Source organism: Gavia stellata, chromosome 9 (genome assembly GCF_030936135.1).
Source record: "Gavia stellata isolate bGavSte3 chromosome 9, bGavSte3.hap2, whole genome shotgun sequence".
In the NCBI taxonomy this organism is placed as follows: domain Eukaryota; kingdom Metazoa; phylum Chordata; class Aves; order Gaviiformes; family Gaviidae; genus Gavia; species Gavia stellata.
In genome coordinates, this window is record NC_082602.1 from 917,047 (window position 1) to 942,354 (window position 25,308).

The 25,308-nt window shown below is 50.0% G+C and overlaps 1 protein-coding gene across 1 annotated transcript in view; it reads left to right on the forward strand.

The window, feature by feature from the left end:
* The first annotated feature begins 422 nt into the window (after positions 1 to 422).
* The window catches only part of PRKG1 (protein kinase cGMP-dependent 1), a 520,194-nt gene continuing 495,308 nt past the window's right edge, over positions 423 to 25,308 (forward strand). Inside the window, exon 1 of the mRNA XM_059821041.1 lies at positions 423 to 695. Within this exon, the coding sequence (XP_059677024.1) occupies positions 430 to 695 (266 nt within the window). The 5' untranslated portion in view covers positions 423 to 429. The remainder of the gene's footprint in view (positions 696 to 25,308) is intronic.

The following is a 25,308-nucleotide window of genomic DNA, read 5'->3' on the forward strand; positions in this document are numbered from 1 at the left end:
CGGGGCGGGGGGGCGGCTCCGCGTGGCTCATTAGCAGAAAGCAATTTAATATTTATGAAGTGCTCTTGTTTGAATCCCAAGTCTTCGGCTCCAGTTACAAGGAGCTGCGTCACCCTCCGATCACATGGTAATTGTTGCTATTTCCAGGATCCCAACCCCGCAGAGTGGCACAAAAGCTCTTTCCCCTTGTCTTTTTTTTTTTCCCCCTTCTTTTTGTGGTGGGTTTTTTTTTTTTAGGGGTGTTTTTCTCCCCGGTTTGCTGGAGGAACGCAGCGTTTGGGGATGCTGGAGCCGCTGCCCTGACCCGGGGCGGGCAGGAGGCTCTCCCCCCCCCCACCCCTCGCCCGGGGAACGGATCCGGCCGCTGCTCTCCATGAGCTCTGCCCGCCCCGGCTCGGCTCTAACACCGGGGGGGGGGTACACCCCAAAATGACCGAGCTGGAAGGAGACTTCACTAAGCTGCTACTGCTGAAAGAAGAGCGGATCAAGGAGCTGGAGAGACGTTTAGGAGAGAAGGATGAGGAGATCCAGGAGCTGCGCCGGCGGTTGCACAAATGCCAATCGGTCCTGCCGGCCCCCAGCCCGCACATCGGGCCCCGCACCACCCGGGCACAGGGCATCTCGGCCGAACCCCAGACCTACCGCTCCTTCCACGACCTCCGGCAGGCTTTCCGCAAGTTTACCAAGGCCGAGAGGTAGGGCCGGTCACCCCCCGCCACGCAAAACCCCTTCCCGAGTGGGGTGGGAGGGAGGGAGGTGGTGGGACACCGCATCCCCCCCATCGCCTCAGGGTCCCCCCGGGGAAGCGGCATCGATTGTGCCCGGGGGGGGGGGTCGGAGGAAGCGCCCGGGCGCGTTTTAGGGGGTTTCAGCCGCCGGGAAGGAGCCCCGCGGGGGATCGGATAAGCCATTACCGGCAGCACCCCCCCCACCCCCCTCCTTCCCTTCCCCGCCGCTCCGGCTCCCCGGGGATGCTCGGCCCGGGGGGGGGAACTGGGAGGACTCACGGGGCGGGAGGCGGTGGTGCCTCCCCGGCGCTGGGAAAAAGTTTCCAGCCGGGCCGGGAAGTTGTTGGGCAGCACCCAGCCAGGGTGGGCAGCACCCAGCCAGCCCCCGGGCGAGGAGCACCCAGCCAGGGTGGGCAGCACCCAGCCTAGCCCCCGGGCGAGGAGCACCCAGCCAGGGTGGGCAGCACCCAGCCAGCCCCCGGGCGAGGAGCACCCAGCCAGGGTGGGCAGCACCCAGCCAGCCCCCGGGCGAGGAGCACCCAGCCAGGGTGGGCAGCACCCAGCCAGCCCCCGGGAGAGGAGCACCCAGCCAGGGTGGGCAGCACCCAGCCAGCCCCCAGGCAAGGAGCACCCAGCCAGCCCTGGGGCGAGGAGCACCCAGCCAGGGTGGGCAGCACCCAGCCAGCCCCTGGGCAAGCAGCACCCAGCCAGGGGGGCAGCACCCAGCCTAGCCCCCAGGCAAGGAGCACCCAGCCAGGGCGAGGAGCACCCAGCCAGCTCCCGGGCGAGGAGCACCCAGCCAGGGTGGGCAGCACCCAGCCTAGCCCCCAGGCGAGGAGCACCCAGCCAGTCCCCGGGCAAGGAGCACCCAGCCAGGGTGGGCAGCACCCAGCCAGCCCCCGGGAGAGGAGCACCCAGCCAGGGTGGGCAGCACCCAGCCAACCCCCGGGTGAGGAGCACCCAGCCAGGGTGGGCAGCACCCAGCCAGGCCCCGGGCGGGCAGCACCCAGCCAGGGCGAGGAGCACCCAGCCTAGCCCCTGGGCGAGGAGCACCCAGCCAGCTCCTGGGCAAGGAGCACCCAGCCAGGGTGGGCAGCACCCAGCCAGCTCCTGGGCGAGGAGCACCCAGCCAGGGTGGGCAGCACCCAGCCAGCTCCTGGGCGAGGAGCACCCAGCCAGGGTGGGCAGCACCCAGCCAACCCCCGGGTGAGGAGCACCCAGCCAGGGTGGGCAGCACCCAGCCTAGGCCCCAGGTGAGGAGCACCCAGCCAGGGTGGGCAGCACCCAGCCAGCCCCCGGGCAAGGAGCACCCAGCCAGGGTGGGCAGCACCCAGCCAACCCCCGGGTGAGGAGCACCCAGCCAGGGTGGGCAGCACCCAGCCAGCTCCCGGGCGAGGAGCACCCAGCCAGGGTGGGCAGCACCCAGCCTAGCCCCCAGGCGAGGAGCACCCAGCCAGTCCCCGGGCAAGGAGCACCCAGCCAGGGTGGGCAGCACCCAGCCAGCCCCCGGGAGAGGAGCACCCAGCCAGGGTGGGCAGCACCCAGCCAACCCCCGGGTGAGGAGCACCCAGCCAGGCCCCGGGCGGGCAGCACCCAGCCAGGGCGAGGAGCACCCAGCCTAGCCCCTGGGCGAGGAGCACCCAGCCAGCTCCTGGGCAAGGAGCACCCAGCCAGGGTGGGCAGCACCCAGCCAGCTCCTGGGCGAGGAGCACCCAGCCAGGGTGGGCAGCACCCAGCCAGCTCCTGGGCGAGGAGCACCCAGCCAGGGTGGGCAGCACCCAGCCAACCCCCGGGTGAGGAGCACCCAGCCAGGGTGGGCAGCACCCAGCCTAGGCCCCAGGTGAGGAGCACCCAGCCAGGGTGGGCAGCACCCAGCCAGCCCCCGGGCAAGGAGCACCCAGCCAGGGTGGGCAGCACCCAGCCAACCCCCGGGTGAGGAGCACCCAGCCAGGGTGGGCAGCACCCAGCCTAGCCCCCAGGCGAGGAGCACCCAGCCAGGGTGGGCAGCACCCAGCCAGCCCCCGGGTGAGGAGCACCAAGCCAGGGTGGGGAGCACCCAGCCAGCCCCGGGGCGAGGAGCACCCAGCCAGGGTGGGCAGCACCCAGCCCTGGGGCAGGTGCCGCTCCCCCTCCCCAGCCCCCCTTTCCTAACCCCCATTCTCCCAACGAGCTCCCCAAAAACTAAAGCCCACGCTCCCCCACGCGTTGGTGGGTGCTTTGCCTCCCGTTATCCCCCTGCGCTGCTGTCGGGCACCCCCAGAGTGTCTTTTTTTTTTTGGGGGGGGGGGGGGGAGTGGGGTCTGTATCACTCAACCTGGGGTCTCTGGGATTTTCACGTGCGTGACTCTCTTGCCTTAACACACCGAGCGCGGTGCTGCTCCGGCTCCCGGGGGATTTTGAGCGTGACTGGGAAGTTGCTGTGGGAGCCCGCCAGTTCTGGGCGACTGCAGGGTGCGGGACCCGCTGTCACCCTCCTTTTGGCAGGCGCCGGCTCTCACCGAGTAAGAGACGGTCTGATTTCTTCCAAGCGTAGCGTTTTATTTCAGCAAAATCATTCCTGACGATATTTCTCGCAGCCGGGTGCGGTTCCACACCGCTCTCCTCAATCTTCTCACAAAACGTACCTTGCCATCACCCGGACCAAACTCCTGCCCTTTCCTCCGCGGTCGTCCCCTGCCCTTCGTTAACGAGACTATACAGATAAATGAGAAGTGGTTGGCTTTGGGCTTTTTTTTAATTTATTATTCTTTTCCCTGACCGTACGGGATGATTGAATGGAACAAAGCACTGTGCCCAGGGAGGTGCGGGACTGTCGGCCACGCAAGCAGAGTGTGTCAGTTCGTCCTTCCCCAGGTTAGCGCATCCCTTCGCACCCCCCGCCCGAAGCGGAGGCCGCATGTTGCATCTGGAGCAGAAACCCAGGTCCGACTTTTTCCTCTGCCGTTGCTTTTATTGAAGGCTGTGATCACCCCGAGCCTCCACTACCGCAGGGGAAGGTGACGGCACCCTGGCACCCGTGGTAACGGCAGGGACCCCGGCGCCTGCCCCTGTGTAATAACTCATTTAGGAGTTACTAAACCCGCTCATGGCTCTAGCGAGGTTTAATCCTCGCCTGAGACTTTCCCCTGCTGTTCCCAGCTTGGGCTGGCAGGCCAGCGCTAGAAGACGCTGTGTCCGTGTGATGTTGTGAAGGTCGTTTGCCCCATCCCGCATCGTTCCTGTCGTCCAAAGACTTTGTTTCAGCGTGCAGGAAAAAGTCTCAGTGGGGCCTGCGGGCATTTCCCATCGCCCTCCGGGCTGGCGCTTCATCCCCCGGCATCTTCCCATACCTCGTGGTAGCCATGACGATGGTAACTAAGCCAGTTTGGGATTGCTCTCAGGCTTTAATTAAGGTCCGCTTAATTCTTCGCCCGTCTCATTGCTGGAATGGCAGCTGCACGGTGTACCGAACACGCTGCACCCGCAACCTGCCTTTTTTTCCCCTTATCGCCCCTAAATTAATACCCACCAGCGGCTTAAATAAATGGGTGTTTTCGCGGGCGGCACCTCGCCCGTCGATCCGGTTCCAGGTTGCTGCTCGGGCGTCCTGGGCGCTGGGGGTAAAGGGCTTTGCTGCGGTCGGCCTCTGCCGAGAGGATGACGATGTTTCCCAGTTTTCGATGCCGACCGGAGGCGTAAGTGGGTCTGTCTGGTGCCAGCTCCCTTTAACGTCCCTGTGGGTTTCTCTGGCTTTTGCGTCTAAAAACTGCTGACAGTGTTTTGGCTGATTTATTTATGGCGGGTAACTTAGGTACCTATAACAGTCTCCTGCCTGGGTTTTAGCGACAGCAGCTGAGAGCATCATCTAAACTGTTCATCCCGCAAGTCTTCAGGTCCCTGAGAGGCTGGAGACGGGTTACACCTCTTTTCTAAAACCCAGAGACGACTTCTATACCACAACAACCCCAAGGCGACGCTTAGACCCATCCGTTTTGTGCGTTGATTTCAAATTAACGCAGATAGAAACCTTTTTATCCAGGTCTGGGATCAACCTTCAATTGCTTTTTCGCCTCTGAAAAGAAAGATAGAGCTATCGACAATATAATTTATTTTATTGAGGGCAAGCTTGTCTGTAATATACACTGATGTTTCAAACTCTCAAGAAGTTGAAACTAGTAAACGGGACGATAGAAACTCAAAAAGGAGTTAAATCCCAGCTGAAAGCAGAAAATAAGAGTTTGTCTCTGGCAATACCTCGTGCCTCTTGGAACCCATCCCCGCTGTGTGTAGCAGGGTCAAAGTTGTAAAGACTTGCAGAGATCCAAAGAAAGGGGCTGTGAAAATAGAAAGGCCTCGAAAGACGTGGTGTCTTTTGACTGGAAGTATGTTTTCGTGCCGTTATTCCTCCCGATAACTTAGTTGAATAGATTGTAACAGAAGAAAGCATTGCTGTGTAGATGGTCGGGTGTATAGAGCTATTCTCACATAAACCGTTTTTTCTTTCGATACAGTCAGGACACTGCCACTTTCTATGTCCGCTTTTCAACGTATAATTCTTCCCTCTTGTTTTCTTGATCTGTTCCTGCCAGCAGAGATTTGTGTCGAGGAAAGAGACACGCTCCTTGTAAATGATTCATGAATTTATATTTGTTCAGTGAATTTTTTGTTCACTAGTACCTAAATCCGGTAAGTGTTTTGGATCACACGCAGATTTGACGTCGTCTGATAGCGCATCTGGCAGGTGCTTATTGCAATACAAAGAAGAAAAAACAATTTGTTGGGTGATATTTTTTTTTTCCTAGCGCGATGGTAAGAGCCATCCCCGGCGTGACGGGATGATACAGCAATCGAGGCACTTTGCTAATGCTTCGGAAAGCAGTTCCTAGGAAGTGATCCCCAGTTGCTAAGCAAAGGCTCTGCCACGGGGCGAGCGCTGGAAATGATAAATGATGCAAAAAGTAAATGCCGAGGTGTACTCAAAGCACTTGGCTAGGACTAACAGCCAGATAAGGACCGTGGGGATTTTCAAAACTGCCTCATTCCTGCAGCGAGGGGCTTCTTGAAAACCCGAGGGGTGCTAATCGGTGGGTTTTCAGCATCTGAAGATGCTTCGTGCCCGTTGAATGATTGACGTCAGCCATAATCCCCGTCTTTCAAATCATCCTCTCGGTAAATTCCAGCAACCGCGTTCTTTAATTCAGAGGTGCAATATCTAATTCCAGCTTAATCCTGCTTATTGGGGTCGACAAGCCTTATTCGAACCAGGGTGATGCTAAATTACTTTGGAAACTGTTAAATGTTTTGAAATAGCGTCTAAATCTTTGCTGGTATTCTACTAAAAGGCAGTCGTGGCCGTAGAAACAATTGTGCTTTATGTGTGTGATTTTTATATCCTCAACTCTGCAAATTTGGTTTGGACCATCCCATCTCCGTGTTTTTCCGCCTCGGTTTGTACCTGGCACGGTGCTATAGATTCAGTCTCAGCATCATTTAAGAGAAGCGATGGGTTTCCCCATCCCGTTCCCGATAACTTCCCCACCCTTCCTCACTGCACTAGCTAACTTTGTCCGCAACTTTTTAACGTGTTTTTCCCTCTTTTACTTTATTTTGGGAAGCATTTGCCACAAGATGGCAGTGGGGCCTAACATTTAAGGCGAGGTATTGGGGTGTGTTGTGGTTTCTGCTTCACAGTCCTGCCCAGTGGTCCTGCGGATGGTTTTCCAGATGAAATCCCAGCGTGAATCCATCATTTTCCCCCCTTCCACCTTGTCTGAGGTGTTGGGGGGGGAGGGATGTGCTGCTGAGAGCGTGTGTTCACCCACAGTGTTTCAACTCAGTATTAAAGGCGTCGGGTGGTCTGGACGGTAGTGTGGATGGAGGATTGGAGCGGATGCTGTCAACTGATGTGTCAAGCTGGTGTTTGATGACGGTGGGATCAACCCATCTTGTGGCTGCTAAAGTCAGGCTTCGGGTACCACTCGGGCCAGGGCTGACGATGCAGAGGGTAAAAACTGGGCAATCTGGCGGGTCTGGAATGCACAACTCAAGGCAAGGTCATCCTTAAAGCTGGACTTGGGCTTCTTGGATTGCACCAGCCTAAAGCAAAGGGATCCTTTGCATGACCTTGTGCTTCTCCATCACTTCTCCCCCCGCTCCCATAACACAGTTTTGGCTTACAGCTCGCCCGCCGAGGCCGTCTCCACCACCCCTGGAGCTGGGGAGGGCTGGTCTGTTGATGGCTTCACCCATGCTTTGCTCCAGCCACCCCAAGCATGGCAAGAGCGAGTTTCTCCCTCCCTGGGGCAGCCGGGGCTGTGCCGCTTCCTCCCCCAGCCCTGTTTCTGGGAACTCAGCTCCCAGACGGGTGGCTGAGTTGCGTTAATTTAGACATGATCTCATCATCTGCCAGCCGCTAAAGCAATATCGATCCTGCATTCGGCCTCCATGTGAAAAACAACCCAGCTGCTTCCCCGGTACCTGTAACCACCGTCCCTCGAGGCGTTGGGAGGCTGGAAAATGAGCATTTGCTTTATTTTTTTACTATTTGGGGGGCAAATGTGTAACCTGCTGCAGATGTGTAACGCTCCAGTTACGTTAAAGACAGCCTTTAAGCTGAGGAAAGGACAGTTTGGGACCTTAGCTCATCTAATATTTGATACCACTAAGCAGCTACGCCTTAAATGGTTTAAACAGGCAGGTTTTGCTATCTCCGATTCTTCCGTGTGTCTGCGGTTTCTCTTTAGCAATATCGCTGTAAGAATCGGCATCACTTTCCAAAACTCAGAGGAAGGGTACGGGAGGACAGCAGCAATTTTGACATTAATTACGAACCTAAAAATGCCTCTGTTCCCTCCATTGCCCATCACTGATCTGCTCCCGGCACAATGTGACAGCGCATTCCTTGGATGCTTCATCCCCAGGTGATCGACACTGAAGATCGTAAGGATTTTATTAGATTAAATTATATCGGTATAGGAAGAATTAATGCTGCTCTCATTGCTTTTGTAGTGTCGGTAGCGCGTCGCTGGCCCAAAGAGAGAGGAAAATACAAAGGAGGGAAGTTTGACCAGGTTTATTTAACTTGGGGATGGCTGGAAAATATTGCAAAGGGAGCGATTGAAATGGGAGTCGGACTCTTTGCTGGGTCAATCTCCTCTCTAATTATCTGGATGGAGCAACTTAGTCTATGGCATGAAGCAGTGAAGGATATTGAGTGAAGTTTGGAGACGAGCGGGTTGTTGCATGCTGTAGGAAGAGGTACGGCACGGGTCAATCGGGTCCCTCGAGAGGGCCGAGGTCAGGAAAATAAGCGGAAGGATTTTAGAGAGAGAGAGGAGCAAATGTTTATGGTTAATCAATTGAAACCATTTCCCTACTTTTAATTTTTAATGAGCTGAAGTTGCCGCTCCCCCCTCCCCGGGCATTGCTTTCCTTTGGCTCACGGGAGACCTGAAAAGCGAGCCGCAACGCCGGGAAATCGCGCTCCCAAAGGGCATTGGATGGCACCTCTCTGCCGGCTACGGCTAGGCGTCCGTCTGTCTGTCACCAGCAGCCCTGGCGACTGACACCGCCTTTTCCATCATAACCATTTGGCGCTTCCTCGCGGGCAGAACGGCATCATCGCTAGGGCAGCACATCAAAAGCAGCTAAACTGAGCTTTGCCTTCCACCTCCTAAAAAAATAATATAAACCATCCATTTATTTATGTATAAATATAGGAAATAAAGAAAAATTTAGATTATTTGATATGATCCCTGGCCCTTGTGGAAAAAGGATGGGCAAGATGGCAGAATTAAAAATTTTCCAGATGGTTTTTTAATGAGGACTTGAAATATTTGGCTTCACTACTTATTGCTGGGTTTTCCACCCAGGAAAGCCTACAACACCGTGACACGACATCCCAAACCTGCCCGTCACCGTCACAGCTAAAGGCTCATGCATCGCCTGCTGGGTCTCGGCACCCTCGTACCGACACCGCGCCGCGCAGGGGGTGACTACGTGGTCCCTGGGGGCAGGATCAGGCCCGGGACGGGCAGGGGATGACCTGCCGCTACCCGTCCCCGGCTGACGCAGAGTTGTTCCCAGCGGCGTCATCGCAAATTCTTCTTTCTGCCTATTTTTAAATGCCTCAAGTCATGAGGCTTTCGGTGCCTCCCTTGGGGGACTAAACCACGGGCGGACGGATTTTCAGGCAGCTGCCAGATTACCGAATAACCCACCTTCCACCCGCCCAGAGCTTGCCTGCTTTGGGTCCGAGTCCCTGAAAATGTGATTACGTGTAAGCTTTAAACCCATAGCTGCGCTCCCAGGCAAGGTCATGATAAACTGCTTTTCTCTCTCAGATCTTTGATGCGAGCTCGTTTTAAAAAAGTATAAAAGGGAGACGGGATCCTAGCAAAGGCGTTGTGTTATTTTTTCCGTGGCAGCTTGTGGACGTCGCTTGGTTTGGAGGAGAAAAAGGGTCCTGTGTCTCACTTGCTGCTGCATTTTTAAAAGCAGCGCAGAGATGTCGGCATATATGGTATCGTAAACTGCTTGGCCGCAGTCGCTCTTTATTTGGCTTCTTTTTAGTCACAGCGAGTGTCGTTTTTGTCAGAACTGTACCCTGGAAAAGGTAATTCTCTAGCGAAAATCCCCTGGGCGGTGAAGTGTATCAAAGTAAAAAGAGATTTGAAAGGACTAAAATAAGACTGTGAGTCCCTCTTTGGAACTTTGCTAATGAGAAACTTTGGGAAAAAGCCTTCCCAAGATATCTACTTGGTTGCCTGCGGAGTTGATGCAGGTCCTGGAAAATATCTAACAGAGCTTGGCAAGGGGCTTCTTAAAGAGCTTTACCCTCTGCTGTGACCTCCCGGCTGGAAAAGATGAGGACTGCTTTATTTTTTTTTTTCTAGGGTTTTTCTACGTTTTGCTCACAGATGTTCTTTGAGCATGTTTGTTCCATTAGTAATAAAACCCTGTAGTCACAAACAAAGCACATGCGCATGAAGGAGATGCTAAAAAAGCCGGAGGGACGGAGGCTGAGCTCAGGACGGTGTGGTAGCGGGAGCTAGGATGCTCCAGACCCAACCGTGGGGATCTGCAAGCACAAATGGTGACGTTTATATTTTTGGATCCCATTCATTTTTGGGGCAAAGCCCAAGCTTTGTGCAAATTACTACAAGAGAGGGGGAACAACCTCTCCAGTAGCGCAATCAAATCTCTTGGCTGTGTCCAGTGGGGTCTTGAGAGGTGGAAAGATCAGGTGGTGGTCATATACCTGAGTGAGAAAGGGACTTTGTGAGTCAGCACCCAAATGTGTCCTGGCGATGCTGTGGCTTGTGGGCTCTTCATCCTCGGGGACTGCCCCGAATCACCTGGACACGGCCCTGAGCAACCGGCTGTAGCTGCAATGTTGGCTGTGCTGGGAGTGGAGCAGAGACCCTCCAAACGAAACCTTTCCGGGGTTTCTGAGATGCCAGTGGGTTTGTGCTCCCGAGCGATGAGCTCTTGGAAGTCAAATCTGCCAGCAAGGTGGTTGTGGCTGTACCCAGACCTCATGGCAAGAGGGTCAGCCAAAGCTTTGGTAGTTTGGGAGAGTAGAGATGCCATCCAGCCAGGGAGGGACAATCCTGGATTTGGTGCAGGCTTGAGTGACATCGTGGCGAGCCTGTGACCAGGGCTACGTCTGTTGCCTCTACCAGCTTCTGTTTTGATTGCTGCTTGATGATTAGATTAATGAAGGCCAACGCCATCCTGGCCTGTATCAGAAACAGTGTGGCCAGCGGGAGCAGGGAGGTGATCGTGCCCCTGTACTCGGCGCTGGTGAGGCCGCACCTCGAATCCTGTGTTCAGTTTTGGGCCCCTCACTACAAGAAGGACATTGAGGTGCTGGAGCGTGTCCAGAGAAGGGCGACGAAGCTGGTGAGGGGTCTGGAGCACAAGTCTGATGAGGAGCGGCTGAGGGAGCTGGGGTTGTTCAGTCTGGAGAAGAGGAGGCTGAGGGGAGACCTCATCGCTCTCTACAACTACCTGAAAGGAGGTTGTGGGGAGGTGGGTGTTGGTCTCTTCTCCCAAGTGACAAGTGATGGGACAAGAAGAAACAGCCTCAAGTTGCGTCAGGGGAGGTTCAGGCTGGATATTAGGAAAAATGTCTTTCCGGAGAGAGTGGTGAAACACTGGAAGAGGCTGCCCAGGGAGGTGGTGGAGTCACCATCCCTGGAGGTGTTCAAGGAACGTGTGGACGTGGCACTGCGGGACATGGTTTAGTGGGCATGGTGGGGTTGGGTTGATGGTTGGCCTTGATGATCTTACAGGTCTTTTCCAACCTTAGTGATTCTGTGATTATCAAATGGCTTCCTCTCTTCCTAGGAAGAAGTTTGAATAAATCCAAAAAAACTTGTGTCAAGGGAAAATGTTTTTCTGTAGGACAAACAAACTGATATAAATGATGCGATAAATAAAAAAGCTCATGTGAATCCTTCTCTGCCATTGAGCCTCGTTGTATGATAAAAACACCTGTTGGTTTGGGGGGATGTGCGTTTTTCAATGCACTCCGATGCGTTTGATTCCATTGTAACGGAGCAGGTATAACTTTTCATTTAGTTTAAATGTCAATTAGAACGGGAAATTACATATATTCCTAAAATACAGCTGATGGCTTTCCTGAAAGACGATGAGCTGTGAAGGACATGCCGAAGCAGCTTCGTGTTGCGTTTCCCCTCCCAAGAGACGCTGCTGTATCTCTGAAAGAGTGAGGGGCCATTAAAATTGTCCATTAAGGATGTGAGGAGCATTGTATGCTGTTATAGATACTGGAGCAGGACTGCCTGTTCTCTCTAGGGCTTGGAAACCTTTATACATTTTACAGGGCAAATATATCAAGTAGAGCTTTAATAGAGGCATGTTACGGGTAGCATGTACCAGTACAGCAGCAGGTGAATGTGATATTAAAGTCTTCCTGGCCTGCAGTGATGTATGATTTGGGTTAGAGACGGTAGAAAAATAAAAGCTGAAGGTGTAACTAAGCATAAAGGAAATGTTACCTCCTGTTTGACTTAAATCAGTTTTATTTTGCACTCCGTTGGCATTGGCTTTCCTCGAGCATTTGTGGGTTTGAGACTTACTGGTACGTAGAAGGGGTAAAACATACACCTGCGATGTGCTTGTAGCAGGAAATTTAAATCTGCATGTGATATCATCCCTGTTTAATTTCTTTTAAATTCTTTAATGCTTCACATTCTGAGGATTGGCCCAAGACCCATGCTCTGTATTATTTACCCTGCGGTGTATGGAAGTGGGAAGGATAACTGGGGATCATTTCTTGAGCAGGTAATGTGCTGAGATCCCAAACAAATACACCCAAATCCTCTGAATGGTTTAACGTGTGTGCCAAAATTTGCGTGTACAGTAGATGTCTTTGCTGTAATTATTAAGCCGAAATGCAACTTTAATAAGTGGAGTCAGCGGGTGTAGCAGGAAGGTGACCCTTAAGAAACGCATCCTGAAGGCTGGCTTCCAGTTGGGCAGTTTTTAATGGTTTGAAGGCACGTCAGAAGCCATGATGGTGCAGAGAAAGGTGCGAGGAGAGATATACTAAGCTTCAAATAGGCTGGCGGGGAGTTGCTAGACCGTATAGCTTAAGAATTTATCTATTAAAAAAAACAGCTAGAAGGAGTAAATACATCAAACATCCCCTCTTGCTATTATAGTCTGCGGTTTTCTTGAAAGTCAAAAGAAAATAAATGTGTGTGCCGGGAGGATGGTTGTGGAAATACGGCGAGTACGGAAAAGTTAGATTCGCAGTAATTTGGAAAGGTGGCACGGCAAAAAGCCGCAAAGGAGCAAACAGCTCTGAAGAAGCCTGGGTGGTGACTCTGCTTTATAAAATTGCTCTGCAATTATTAGAGGGCAGTTTTGTTCCGTGTCTATAGGAACGCGCCCAGCGCTGCGGGGCTGCGATGGACTTTAATATGGCTCGATCGCAAGAAAACCTTTTATTTTTGCGGTCGGCGGGAAGCGGCTCCCGGCTGGATTGGGAACGTTACTGCAGTCACGAGCAGAAAGAAACACAGGCTGCAGCGTGGCAGAGAGTATTTTTGGTAAAAATAACTGGAAAGTTGCTTTAGTCTGGCAGACACGGGGAAAATGTTGGCAATAACAAGGCTCTGTCTCCAAGGGTACTCCGAGGCATTTTTGCTTTTCATCTCCCAGCGCTTATCACTGGAGGGCAGTGGTGTCTGAGAAGATGACTGGAAGAAGAAAACCACAGATAAGGAACACAGCTTAGCTCCTGGGCGACTAATACAATGCACGCTTGAGACATTGAGCGTGGCGTTGAGGATTAGAGTGAGGATTTTGTTATTTAAGGGTATTTCCTTGTCTTGCATTAGCTTAAAGTCCCACCTCTTAGCTGGGTGATGTTGGGTATGTCATTCCTGTCCCCGTCCCAGCACCATGCAACGCCGTGCTGACCGCATCAACGATGCTGCGGAGGATGGGTTGCAGCACACCCCTCTGCCTCAGCTTCCCTGCCTGGGCACCCAGACAGCTTGTGTGGCCCGGCTACATGAAAATAAGAAAAATGAAGCAATTTGAGTTCGGTAACCTGGGTAGAAGGCGATAAGTGTGGGCAAGTGGGATGAGCTTGCCTTGATGAACTGCTGGAAGAGGAGCAAGAGCAGTGAGCTCTACTTCAGCATCCAGAAATGAGCTGCACATGGGATGTCTCCAACCCACCCTCATCCATTTAATGAAAGCATCTCCTGGTGTAGCCCTGAAGTTGGTCAAACTGGGGGCCGCCCAAGTATGAAGAAAGCAGAGGCAACCTGGATGTTTCTGTCCAACAGCTTCATTTCTGCATGCAAAGTCTGAGCTTGTTCACTGCAGTCAAGGGAGGAGAAGGACCTATTTTGGGGCAAATTGGCTGTGTGTATTCAGCGTGGACCATATCTACAGGCTTCATCTCGCCAGCGTGCACTGGGATGTTTCGCGTTGCCGTGGGCTCTTTTAAACCTTGCGGCGCAGGTGAAATATATCGGGGTAACCCCAATCTTGACCTTCAGAAACCAGGGCCGCCAATGCCTCCTTACCGCATGGTGCAGCTCTGCGGAGGCAGAAGGAGCATGGGAATCGCTTGCTGCGCAGCTCTGGCTCGTTATCTGGGGGTGCAATGGTTTCCCCCCTTCTTTCTGCCAATCTTTTCCTACTCTGCTCACACAGATGCGGTCCCTGAAGAGCTACAAGATGACAGAGTCTCCACCATTGGCAGCTCCACCAGTGTCATAGAGAAGGACCGATAAGGTGGATGAAGAGCAGTATTTACACAGCTTGGCCATTTTTAGATGATCCTCAGAGGGCAACGAGAAGTGAGGTGTTTTTTTAATATAGAAAACAGAATTAGTGTCGAGGCAAGCATGCCGGTTTGGCTTTCTCAGTAAGGAGCTGAGTTCTGGGCAGCTGAGCACGGCAAACTCGGTGCACCTGTATTTTGGGGGTGCCGCTTGCTGGGTGTGGCTCAGCCTCTGGTTAGAATAATAATGAGCTGTCTCAGCAAGTCAGAACTGAAATCAGTCTCATTTTTGGCTAGAGACAAAACCTGAAAGCCTTGCTGCGCTCATTCAAGTGAAATTCATGGGGAGCCGGGCATCGTGATACCAGAATGAGAACTTCTGTGAAGATGGCTGGCCATATAATGGACGTTTGAAAACCAGTAAATGGCAGTGAATTTTCTTCCCCCCCCCCCCCCCCTTTTTTCTTCTCCTGTTGTCTTTTATTAAGAAAGTAGCAGACATCTTATACTTATCTAGAGAGAATTTTAAATTTTCCTAAAAAAAGAGACTATTTTCCTATTCCTCAAATACCAAATTACTTTGGAAGGGTGAGAAAAAATCTTGGACTAAAAAAAAAAGTAGATTTTAGATTTTATTTTCCTGTAAAGATAATATTGGGCAAGATTTAACTAGAGAAGTGCACCTTATAGACACAAGCAGTTTACTAACACGCTTGTCTCCGTTCATGTTCCTTTCAAGACCAGAATTGGGTGTTGGGTGACAGTGTGAGATCTTTTCTTTACTAACATGTATTGGTTTACTTTGCAATTTGATCACTGATACAATAAAGTTGTTTAGAAGTGGATAATGGGGTAGATTTTCCTTTGCCTTGGTGTTCACCTACGAGCAAGGAGCCACAGCTATGTGCAGAGCAGGAGAGCCCTTCTTTGCAAGGATCTCTTAGATCCTGGATCCCGTAACCTACCATTAAGGAATTTTATTCCCAAGTCCATGTTGGAGCTCCTGAAAAAGCCCCCAGGAATAACCAGCTTTCTGATGAATTTGACTTGTCTGTTACCCTCCACGCAGCTTGAAGGGCTCTTACGTTATGAAATTCAATTTTCCAGTGAGGGGGCTTCTCCGCATAGGCTGTGTATTTACTATGGAATTGGGAAATGGTGGGAAAATGCCTTTTTCTTTTTTTTTTAAATGCAGCATAACAGTATAAACATTTTGATGCTAAACGCAGGGAATCTTGGGGGTGATGCACATTTCATCCCTCTGGAGACAAGGGACAAACCTTGAGCACTTGAAGAAATGAGAAGTCTGAGTGTGGCCAACGGCAACTAACTGGGACTTGATTCAGTGTAGAAAAGAAGAAACAAGGAATAATTAAGCTCAGTGAAAATGGGGCGAAAAGCATGTTTTATGACGCTGGGGTACATCATGTTGGCTTAACCAGACACGATTTATGTGAACGTTTCCACCGCAGCGAGGAGCAGGATGGAAGATCACAGAATCACTAAGGTTTGAAAAGACCTGTAAGATCATCAAGTCCAACCATCAACCCAACCTCACCATGCCCACTAAACCATGTCCCGCAGTGCCACGGCCACGCGTTCCTTGAACACCTAAGACGCTACAGTCTTGGAGAAATTGCTCATTCCTTTGTGCTGCATCTGCTTTTAGACCATTGAATTTCGCTTTGCAAACGGCGAAAACTCAGATAAGCGCAGTAGTACCGGGTTACGGCGGATCTCTAGATCCATAAAAAGGACTCGCCAGGAGGAGGGGTGCAAAGACAGAGCCGTAGAGCTTGTGCAGAGGGAAAGCAGCAGCAGTGATGGAGCACAGCAGTGATACGTCTGGGTAACGGAAGAGGCTGGGGAATAAATACGCATGCGATGATTGGGTTCATTATGGCAAGCGTCAATGATGGTATGTACATATGGGCAGTGGGTTGATGACTTGTTCCTTTTAGTAAATAGGAAAGCATCAGCTCATTAAAAAATAATGTGTTAGTGTCAGCAAAGAAATTGAAACAAGGATGAGGCTCAGACTGTAAATAACGACAAATAAAGGCCGTTCATTGATGCAGCACAACAAGGCACCATTTCCATTTCAGATGAAATCTTCCATTTTATGTGGCGATATGATGGGCGTATGGGGATGCGGCACTCAGCTGGAGGCTGGTATTTGGCTGGGGGCACAGCGAGGTTTAGGTTTACCCTTTTCACAGTGTCTTGTGAGCGGTTCTGATGCCATTTCAGCCTGAATGGAGGGGAAAAAAAATCCCAAGATCGGCTTCTGTAGGGAAAATTTTTATGGAGCAACGTCCCAGGTGTTAGAGTGTTTTTTATCAGTAGGTTTGAAAGTGCTTTCCTTTGGAAGTGAGTCTCTTTGTCCCCATTTTGCAGATGGGGAACATGAATAACTTACTCAGGGTGAGTGTACTGGGTAGTAGCAGGGTCAGGAGGAGACCTGAGGCATCAACCACATTTATGGACTTCACTCAAAAATGGAGCATTCCCCCCTAGCTAGGAAAGCGGCATTTACCCCATTTTGCCTCCTTTTTGTGTTTCCTTCCACTAGTGACAGTGCATAGAGTGGGATTGTATGGTAACCTTAAAATCACCATCTGTTTCAAACCTTTCCAAGTCATTTCTGATGCCCTGTTCTCCTTGGGTTTGGGCATCTGTGAGGTGACATCTGCTCATGTATAAGTCCAGAAGAAAGGCTCTGGCTTGCTGCGTGGGCTCTGCAGAGGTGAGATGCGTACCCTGTCACAGCTCATGCCCTGGCACAGTGAGAAGTCGCTTCTTCGGGGAGCAGGTTGTGTGAACGCCCAGGTAGACGATACACCGTCCGCCGCCTTCCCAACTTTATTTCTGTCTTAAGCTGCCTCTGTAGCTCAAAAAAGGACTATTGAATATTTTTTTTAAAATTAAAAAATATCAAAGCAGCATAAAAGGTTCTTATTTGTTTGGGGTTTTTTTCCCCCAATTGATTTTTCACGCTACTCTACAAAAATGTGGGTCAATGTAAAGGGTAAAATTTATACGTTCCCTTTCATCGCATAACGTGTGGCTGGGGCTTTAACACAGTGTTTCGGCAGTCAGGCTCTCCCTGCCAGGAGCACGTTTCTTGCTTTGATCTGCAGTTTTATTATCAGATGCCCCATTCAGGGAAAGGACTGGATTGCCTTTTTGGAAACACAGACCAGAGTAATTGGCGTCCCTTGCAGAAACCCTGACCTTTTGCACCTTCCCTTCCCTGCGTAACTCAGTCCTGGTGGAGCAGAGAGGGCTGCAGCAAAATTGAAATTTGTCCCCCCCTCCATGGCATTAAAATAATAATTAAAAAAATAAAAATTCAAAGCAAATGTTTTATCTTCTGGTGGGAAATCGCTTGTGGCAGCTTCAACCAGAGGCTCGTTCCTCTCGGGAGGAGATGCTGGAAAAAATGGGTTGAGCTCGTGTGGGTGTTATGGATGTGAAATTTCTTATTGCATAAAGCCATATGTTTGGGGGCAGAAAAGCAAAAACGCGTGGGAAAGGGAAGTGGAAGTGGTGTCACAGGTCAACTGAAGGCCAGTTTTACGGAAGTTTTGTTGCTTGATTAATCTCTTCTGACTCTGTGCAGTTAAATCTATCCTAAAGCATCAGTGAAGATATTCAGCTCATTGTGGGGACTATTTTGCATCCAGGAGATGTTGAACCACTTGTGTCCCTCCCATCCAGCTCCTTCTGCTGCAGCTTGTTACTAACTCTTGCACCTTTTTGACTGGGTTGACCCATAACCTGTAGTCGCTACTTCAATACCAGAGAGCAGGTACAACTAATTTCCATCTTTCCTGTTGGGTTGGTTGACTTCTGTGTCGGGGAGGCTTCTCCTCCTTCTCTTTCATTCTGTTGCTAAATACTAAGTAGCTAAAAGTCAACTCTCTTTAAAAGGTTTTAAATGGAATGTGAAAATATGTGGAGGGGGGAGAAACTCACATGAATATATTGGTTAGTTGTCCACTGACATTATGTCATTAATCTCCCCAACTAGTGTTTCTTTGATCGCTCTTGCCCAAGCGGGCATGTGAAACAGTCCATTTGAGACAGGATTTTTTTTTTCCCCTGCAATGACTGTTCTTCTGACCCCGTTCTGGGTCTGTGATTCATTAGGAACTGGAAGCAGCAGTTATTTGTGTGGGCGTTGGATTTACTCGTCATGCAATCGTTTTCACATTGTGAGGCATAATACGGAGCCGATAAAGCCCCTACATCTGTATTCCGCGTGCGTTTCCGGACTGAAAAGTCTGCAGGATGTTGGGCTGACAGCGTTTGTAAATTCAGCGCGTAACCTTGCTTTAGAGAAAGAGACTTTACAATTACATTTATATCCACTTTTGAGCCCTTCTAGCACGCCCGAAAGATGTCGGATGGCAGAAGAATGGAAGAAAATTACTTTAGTTTTCATAAGTGGGTGTCTTAGAAAGGTCAGTGAGGCCAGCCGTGCTCATCTAGCCTGATTTGCAGGAGATGGGCCATTAGCCTTTTTGGAGGTTTTGTTTTCACTAGTGTATTTCTGTCTTTTTAAAAAAAAAAAAAAAAATTTTTTTCCGATCCCGGTTTAAAAATTTGCCTGTGACTGGGAAAGCGTCGTGGTCCCTTGCAAACTGTTGAAATGATTAATTGCCCTAATTGCTCTGCCTTAAATATTTGTTCCACATTTCAAGCCTGAATTCGTCTGACTTCACGGTCCTGCTGTTAAACCCTGCCCTCGCTGTTTGCCCGATTAGCTGTCCGTTCTCACGCTTTTCCCAAGCGCTTTCCCGACGGCAGCTCATCGCTTTTAACCTCCCCTCTGCTGAGATAAAAAACGCTGGAGCTGGAGACAGGCTCAACGAGCTCAAGTTTGTAAGTCAGCCAGTTTACAGCAGCCTAATTACGTTACATAAGTGCCAATGCTTTTTCAACCCAATTTGCAGGCGGTTTAATAAAACTTGCTAAGTTCATTTCTTGAGATCTATTTTTTATCGAGCCACGTAGATTGGTATTCGTTGTATTGCCTTAATTTCTTCAGCAATTAAATTGAGAATTGCACATCCCAAAGGATGTCCGGGATCGATGTCAAGCTGACACAATTATCTGTGCAATTCCATTTACCTACTAAAAATCTTCATGGAGCGCTTGCTTTCCTCTGGTCCTCCTAAATGTTTTTCTCAGTATTTCAAAACTCACTGAAGATCATCAGTAGACAAAACTTAATGACCCTTTGGCCCACCTTGTTTTGAAAATTTGAAAAGCCAGTGTGTAAGGACCTGATCCACTCTGTTTTCCAATATTTTGGCTGTTCATAACGCATGTCCCACTCTGTGTTCTGTCTGTTAAGACGCCGACCCATAAGATCACTTTTTATCCAGGGACTTGCCCGATAATGATATTTTGCCTTCCTAAGGAAGCTATGAACATTGAGTTTACCGTTCTGATTATGTGACTTTTCCTACCCCCTTCAATTAACGTGAATTAAGTGGAATTTGGGCAATTCTAGTGTCTATAGCAAGGCTGTGCTGTTGGTGAGCAGAAGACTTTTCTCTCCGGCCTGTGGTGCCTTGGCAAAGCCGTGCTTAACACTTCAATTTTATTCTACAGAAGCCCTCCTTTCTCCCTCCTTTTATTTTACCACCTTTTTATTCTAAGGTGCCTGGTCCCGAAAGCAGTGGTGGTCTTTCACCTGGAGACCTTCAGGATTGCCCCAGCTCTCTTGCAACACATGGACTTTACCTGAAAGGGGGTTGCAGAGAGGTGGGTGTTGGTCTCTTCTCCCAAGTGACAAGACAAGAGGCCTCAAGTTGCACCAGGGGAGGTTCAGGCTGGATAGTAGGAAAAATGTCTTAATGGAGAGAGTGGTGAAGCATTGGAAGAGGCTGCCCAGGGAGGTGGTGGAGTCACCATCCCTGGAGGTGTTCAAGGAACGTGTGGACAAGGCACTGCGGGACATGGTTTAGTGGGCACGGTGGGGTTGGGTTGATGGTTGGACTTGATGATCTTACAGGTCTTTTCTAACCTTAGTGATTTTGTGACTTGGGGTGGCTGAAGACGTCTTCATTGCTCTAGAGGTGTGGCTGCTGCTGGTATAGCCTATATAGCTCCCGACATGCTAACCCATATATGTGTGTATACATAATATATATAGCACTTATATATACCAGCACATGCTATATAGGTCTTTAGGTATGTTATTTGCAGCTGCCATGCTGAGAACGTGAGGATAAGACGTGTGGATGAGGCGCTCAGGGACATGGTTTAGTGGTGGGCTTGGCAGGGTTAGGTTAACGGTTGGACTTGATGATCTTAAAGGTCTTTTCCAACCTAAACGATTCTATGATTCTATGGCTTTGAGCTTGTGTGATTTCTTCTGCTCCTCTTCTCTCTGGCGGTCCCATCACAAGCGTTTCTTTTCTCAACCTGTATCGTAAGAGGCAGTTTCAAGCAACGGGGTTTGAGGGAACAGCTGAGATGCCATTTCAGGCTGTTTCTGTTGTTTGAGTGTCTGTTGGCAGCAGAAGCTGCTTGAGCGTAATAATCCTCTAATGAAACTATGGAGGTAATGATTTCCCGGTGTGGAGGAAACATTTTCCGCTGACATTATCTTGGTCTAGCCTTCAGACCCATGCAATGATAATGGGATAATTACGACCCAATTTCATGTGCTTAGACGTCGCTTTCGTTACAGACAAACGTTCCCGAAGAAGTGAAATGTCATCCTATTACTGGCTGATCTTTAAACCCTTTAGGTGGTCTCTCATTTTTGCCTTTACAAATGTAGTTTTCACTTGTATACGTTCAAAGATGTATTCAGCATAAAGTAATTACTGTGTTTATCGGCGTGATAAAACAGGCCTGCACGCTAAAATACATGACAGTTTACTGATCTTTAACCAATAAAAGCGTACAGGAGGTTAAACACAGATTTTTCTTTTGAAGTGTACTTCTCATTTAAGAGCGCTGAAGGAAAACGCAGGCTTGGAATGAGAAACGGTGCAGGTTCGCTTGGGACTTGCGTCGTTGGCACCTCTGAAATAAGATCAAGTGCCGTGTGGAGGATGTACCGCTGGTTCCTGCTCGGGAGGGCTCCACTGGATTTGCCTTATAAGAAGAAGAAATTGAGGACAGCTTATGTGACGTGTTGTTTGGTGGAGGTGAATGACAGCCACATTTCCTATGGACCCGCACTGCCTTCCGCAGCAGAGAGGCGGTGAAGGTACCGGTTTGGCTGGCGAGCGATGGTGTATGGTGCCGCGGGAAAGCACCCGGCAGCCCGCCACCGATGGGAAATATTACGTGAGAGCGGGGTTTTTGCAGACTGCAAAGTATATGTACTTTTTAAACAGGTAATTAAATGGCATGTGTTCACATGGATGTTATTTAGAGGCTTGGAGATTTGCAGCTACTGGCCTCGTGAAATTGTAACACCCCTTCCAAGTTATTGCGTGGCCACAACCGACAAACAGAAAGAGGAAAGCAAACCCCCTAAATTAAAAAATCCCAGTGACCAGAAGTATATCTGGAAAAGGGCCAGCGTTTCAGATTGTGAAGGGCTTCAGAAGCATATCTCCAGTTGTAAAAAGACCAACTCTGAGCTGAAGCTAGTAGCTAAGCAGGAGCTTTCGCATTCGAACTGCAGTATGCCTCCCTATAATAAGGATCTGGCTTTGCAATCAAATGAGAAAACTGAAGTTGTGTTTGACTTGTGGCACTGCTTAGCGCCAGGAGATGGACAGAGAGCCTCCAGTGATGGGGCAGCGGGAAGAAAATGGTTGCTGTGTGCTTCTCCGTATTGATAGCTTTCCTGGCTGCACATGGACACGCCTTGAAATGGAGCTCTGAAAACCCTGGCCCGGTAGTGGAAGGACTGGTAAAACTGGGCTGTTTGTCCTGGTTTTTTGCACAGCCAGTGTCTCCCTAATTTTTTATTGCTTTTTAGCTCATATGAGCTTGGCAGAGTAGTTGGTAGCGCCATGGAAAAATGGCTTTGGTACCACTGTGTGGGAGAACCAGGGATGCAGTTGGTCCAGATAGAGCATTAATTTAGGTTTAAGGCTGGGGTTAAATAGATGGTTGCTATGCCATCTCCTTCCCGGCCACAAAGTCTTATGGGAAGGAAAGGAGACATGGGAGAAAAGAGCAGGTATGAGCGTATGATACGCAGCAATACTCATGAGCACCAGCTATGAAGCGTAGCGGCGTTATCCACAGTCTTCAGTTGCTGTGGAGGACGAGGGCATCGCGTATGTTGGGGGCCGCTGGGCTGGGTTGTATTCTTAGTGCTGGCTTAACACCTCCGATAAGGGATGTAACACTGCTTAACAGGATCAGCCTAGGGTAACACACAGAATATTGAAACCATAATGTGTGATCTCCCCTTAGCCATAAATCACATCACAAGGTTGACGGTGGTCCCGAAACGCCTGGTTTTCCAGCACGTCCCCTGCTGCCGTGGTTATTTAATCCAGTGGGGAGGGGGGGAACGCTTGTCTTGCGGAGGGGGAGAGGGGCTGGGTGACGTGGGTGCTGTGACCGACTCCTCTCTCCATGCATGTGCAGAAGAAGTGACTGCTGGGGAGAGGCTGCATGAGGCTCTGGGTACCCACCATGCAGTGGTAGTGGATGGGAGCGTTTTGAAACACCAGCTGAGGTTACCAGGCAGCCCTTTATTGCTGGAGATTAAACACACACACGGATTATCTCAGCGTTATCTTCCACGTGATGGGAAATGTTTTTATGATTAAGGCAACGACAGACCCACGTCTTGTAGCCTTGACTTAAGGTTACATGTCCCTCGAGACCCTGGTGAAGGAGGTGAAATGCAGAGGACAACCCTTAGCTTAATGCTGGGAAGTGGTTAAAAACGATCAAAAAAGATGATGCTTCAGTTGCCGGGGAATGGAGGGAGGTCACTGCAGAGGGAAAAGCTGGAGGGCTGCACAGACCCCAAGGTTTCCCAGGAATGAAAAAACGCTTTCAGGTCTGCCTCCCCACCCTCTGCTCTCATAAAAGGACTCATAGACCAGAAATCTTTAAACAGATGGTTTGAATAAGGTAAAGTACATAGCCCGCGGTGCCCTCGGGTACATCTGGCTAACCACACCGCCCTCCGAGGAGCTCCGCAGATGCAACCAGAGGTTGCACTGGCCCGGGAGGACAAGGCGAGGTTGAAAGGCTGCACTGTTCGGACACTGGTATTTTTATCGGTTAAACCCTGGGGAAGGATTCCTGGGTGAAAGCTGCCAAAGCCCCAAAACCAACTGTTAGGTGGGGAGAAGCGTCTCCTCTGTGCTGGCACGCATAGCTTGGCCGTGCAAAATATTTTTCCCGTCGGCACGGCTCTTTGCAGCGGCTGTAAATGGAGGGGACATTGGATGCGATGTCCCCCCCCACCAGCAACAGCAGCGAGCGACCCTGAGATGGAGAGCAAGAGGGAAGATTTGTGAATATATATGTTTGGGCAGGAAAACGCTGGCTGGTTTGGGGCTTTTCTAACATAAACCTGCTCAGCTGGGGTAGTGATGGACACCTCGGAGCTCTCCGGCGGAGCAGGGGAGAAGGTGGCTGAGGCGGCACTGCTAACCTCGAGTTGCAGGTGGAGATGTATGTGATTTACCACTTTGCTAGGGAGTTTGTTCTCATGGTTCTTTGCCCTTCGTGTTCAAAATAGGCGCCTCATTTTTCATTTGAATTTGCCTGTCTTCCAGTTCTTGTAACGCCTTTCCCTGCTACTCTAAAAATGCCATTTAATACTGAGCACTTTGTCTACATTACAGTGTCTATATAATATAATTAAGTTTTCTCTTAATCTTTTTTTTTCCCATAAGCTAAACAAATCAAGCCCTTTCTGTCCTTGATAAAGGGGTTTTTTTTCAGCTCTCGGGTATTTGCTTGCCTTCTTCACCACCATCTCCAGCTGCTCAGTATCCTCTCCCGCGGCGGAGATATTAGCGCTCAGAAAAGCAGTTCCACCTCAGCCACCAACATGTCGTTATTGGTCTCTAGTTGTTATTACTCCATTTAGTTAGTCGTTTTCTACTTACACGCTGGTCATAACTTCACCCTCCAGCCATTCCTTCATCGAGACCCCCACCGAAGGAAAGGATGAAGGTGGAGAGGTCCTTCCTAGTAGGCGGAGATCACCCTGGCTTTTTTGGCATCTTGCAGAGGGCAGTCGGTGGGACGGGCACAGATAAAGCTGTGGGTGGGTGATGTTGGACATACTCCCTTTCCTTGGATGTTCTGATGACCATTTTGTAGCTGTATGGTCTTTTTCCTGGCTAGAAACCAGCACTTTGATTACTGGAAGAGAGAATTATTGCAAAGATGAAGGGGGAAGGATGTCTGCTGACTTGCAATCTTGCCCCTTAAAATGTATTATATTGACTAGCCAAAAGAAAAAGTTGCTTAGCAGGGAGATGCATTTTTTCAGTTTCCTTTGAACTGGCTGGCATCGTCTATAAATCAAGTGCTGGACGTAGGGAGATTTAATGCATGATGCTTTTTGGTGGCTAAATGCAACCCTTCCCATTTCCCTTCTGTGATCCCCGGGATAAAGCAGGCACGGTGAAGCTGGCCCTCGTGGGGCAGCGCTTGGCTTTTTCTGCCAAGTCTAATAACTGGCATTGACTCCGAACAACTCCTTTGAAAGAGCTAAAAGGTATAAATAATTAATACCTGTTAAATTATTCAAGCTGGAAATACAGTACCTGGATTCAGCAAGCTGACCAGGATACGAATGAGTAATTATGTTAATGAACCCATGCAGCTAGCGGGAGCTGCAATTAGTTCACGTTTTAGGCCGCTTTGTGTTTTTTAGGCACAGAAATGAGCTAAAAATAAATAGAAAGAAACTAAAGCTACAGTTAAAAAATATGGCTTAGACGATGTGGTTTGAATGATCAACAGGCAAACTGCATTCAAATTGAATTGGATTTATGTTCCAATGGCCCTTCTTTCCTTCGGGGGGAAGCAGGTACATTTTTTAAAGCTTTAATCACTGCTCTCTGCAAGAACTTGAAGATGTTTCTGAAAACTGTTAGCAGCACGATGCAAGGAATTATCCTCTAGACACTCTGCCCCAGGCTCTGCACATTTCTGCTGGTTCTTTCCTATGCGCTGCTGAAGAGGTAGAAGGATAGGGAGGGAAAAAATCAATTACATTATTTTTTTAAACCCATTAGCATCATGGAAGAAGTCCTAATAACGATGTACAAATTGAAGGTCTAGTTTTGCGAAGACGTAACTTGCCATTCAGCGGGCAGTAAAACCTGAACGTACGGTAAAAGGCTTTTCCAGTAAAAAGAAAAAAAA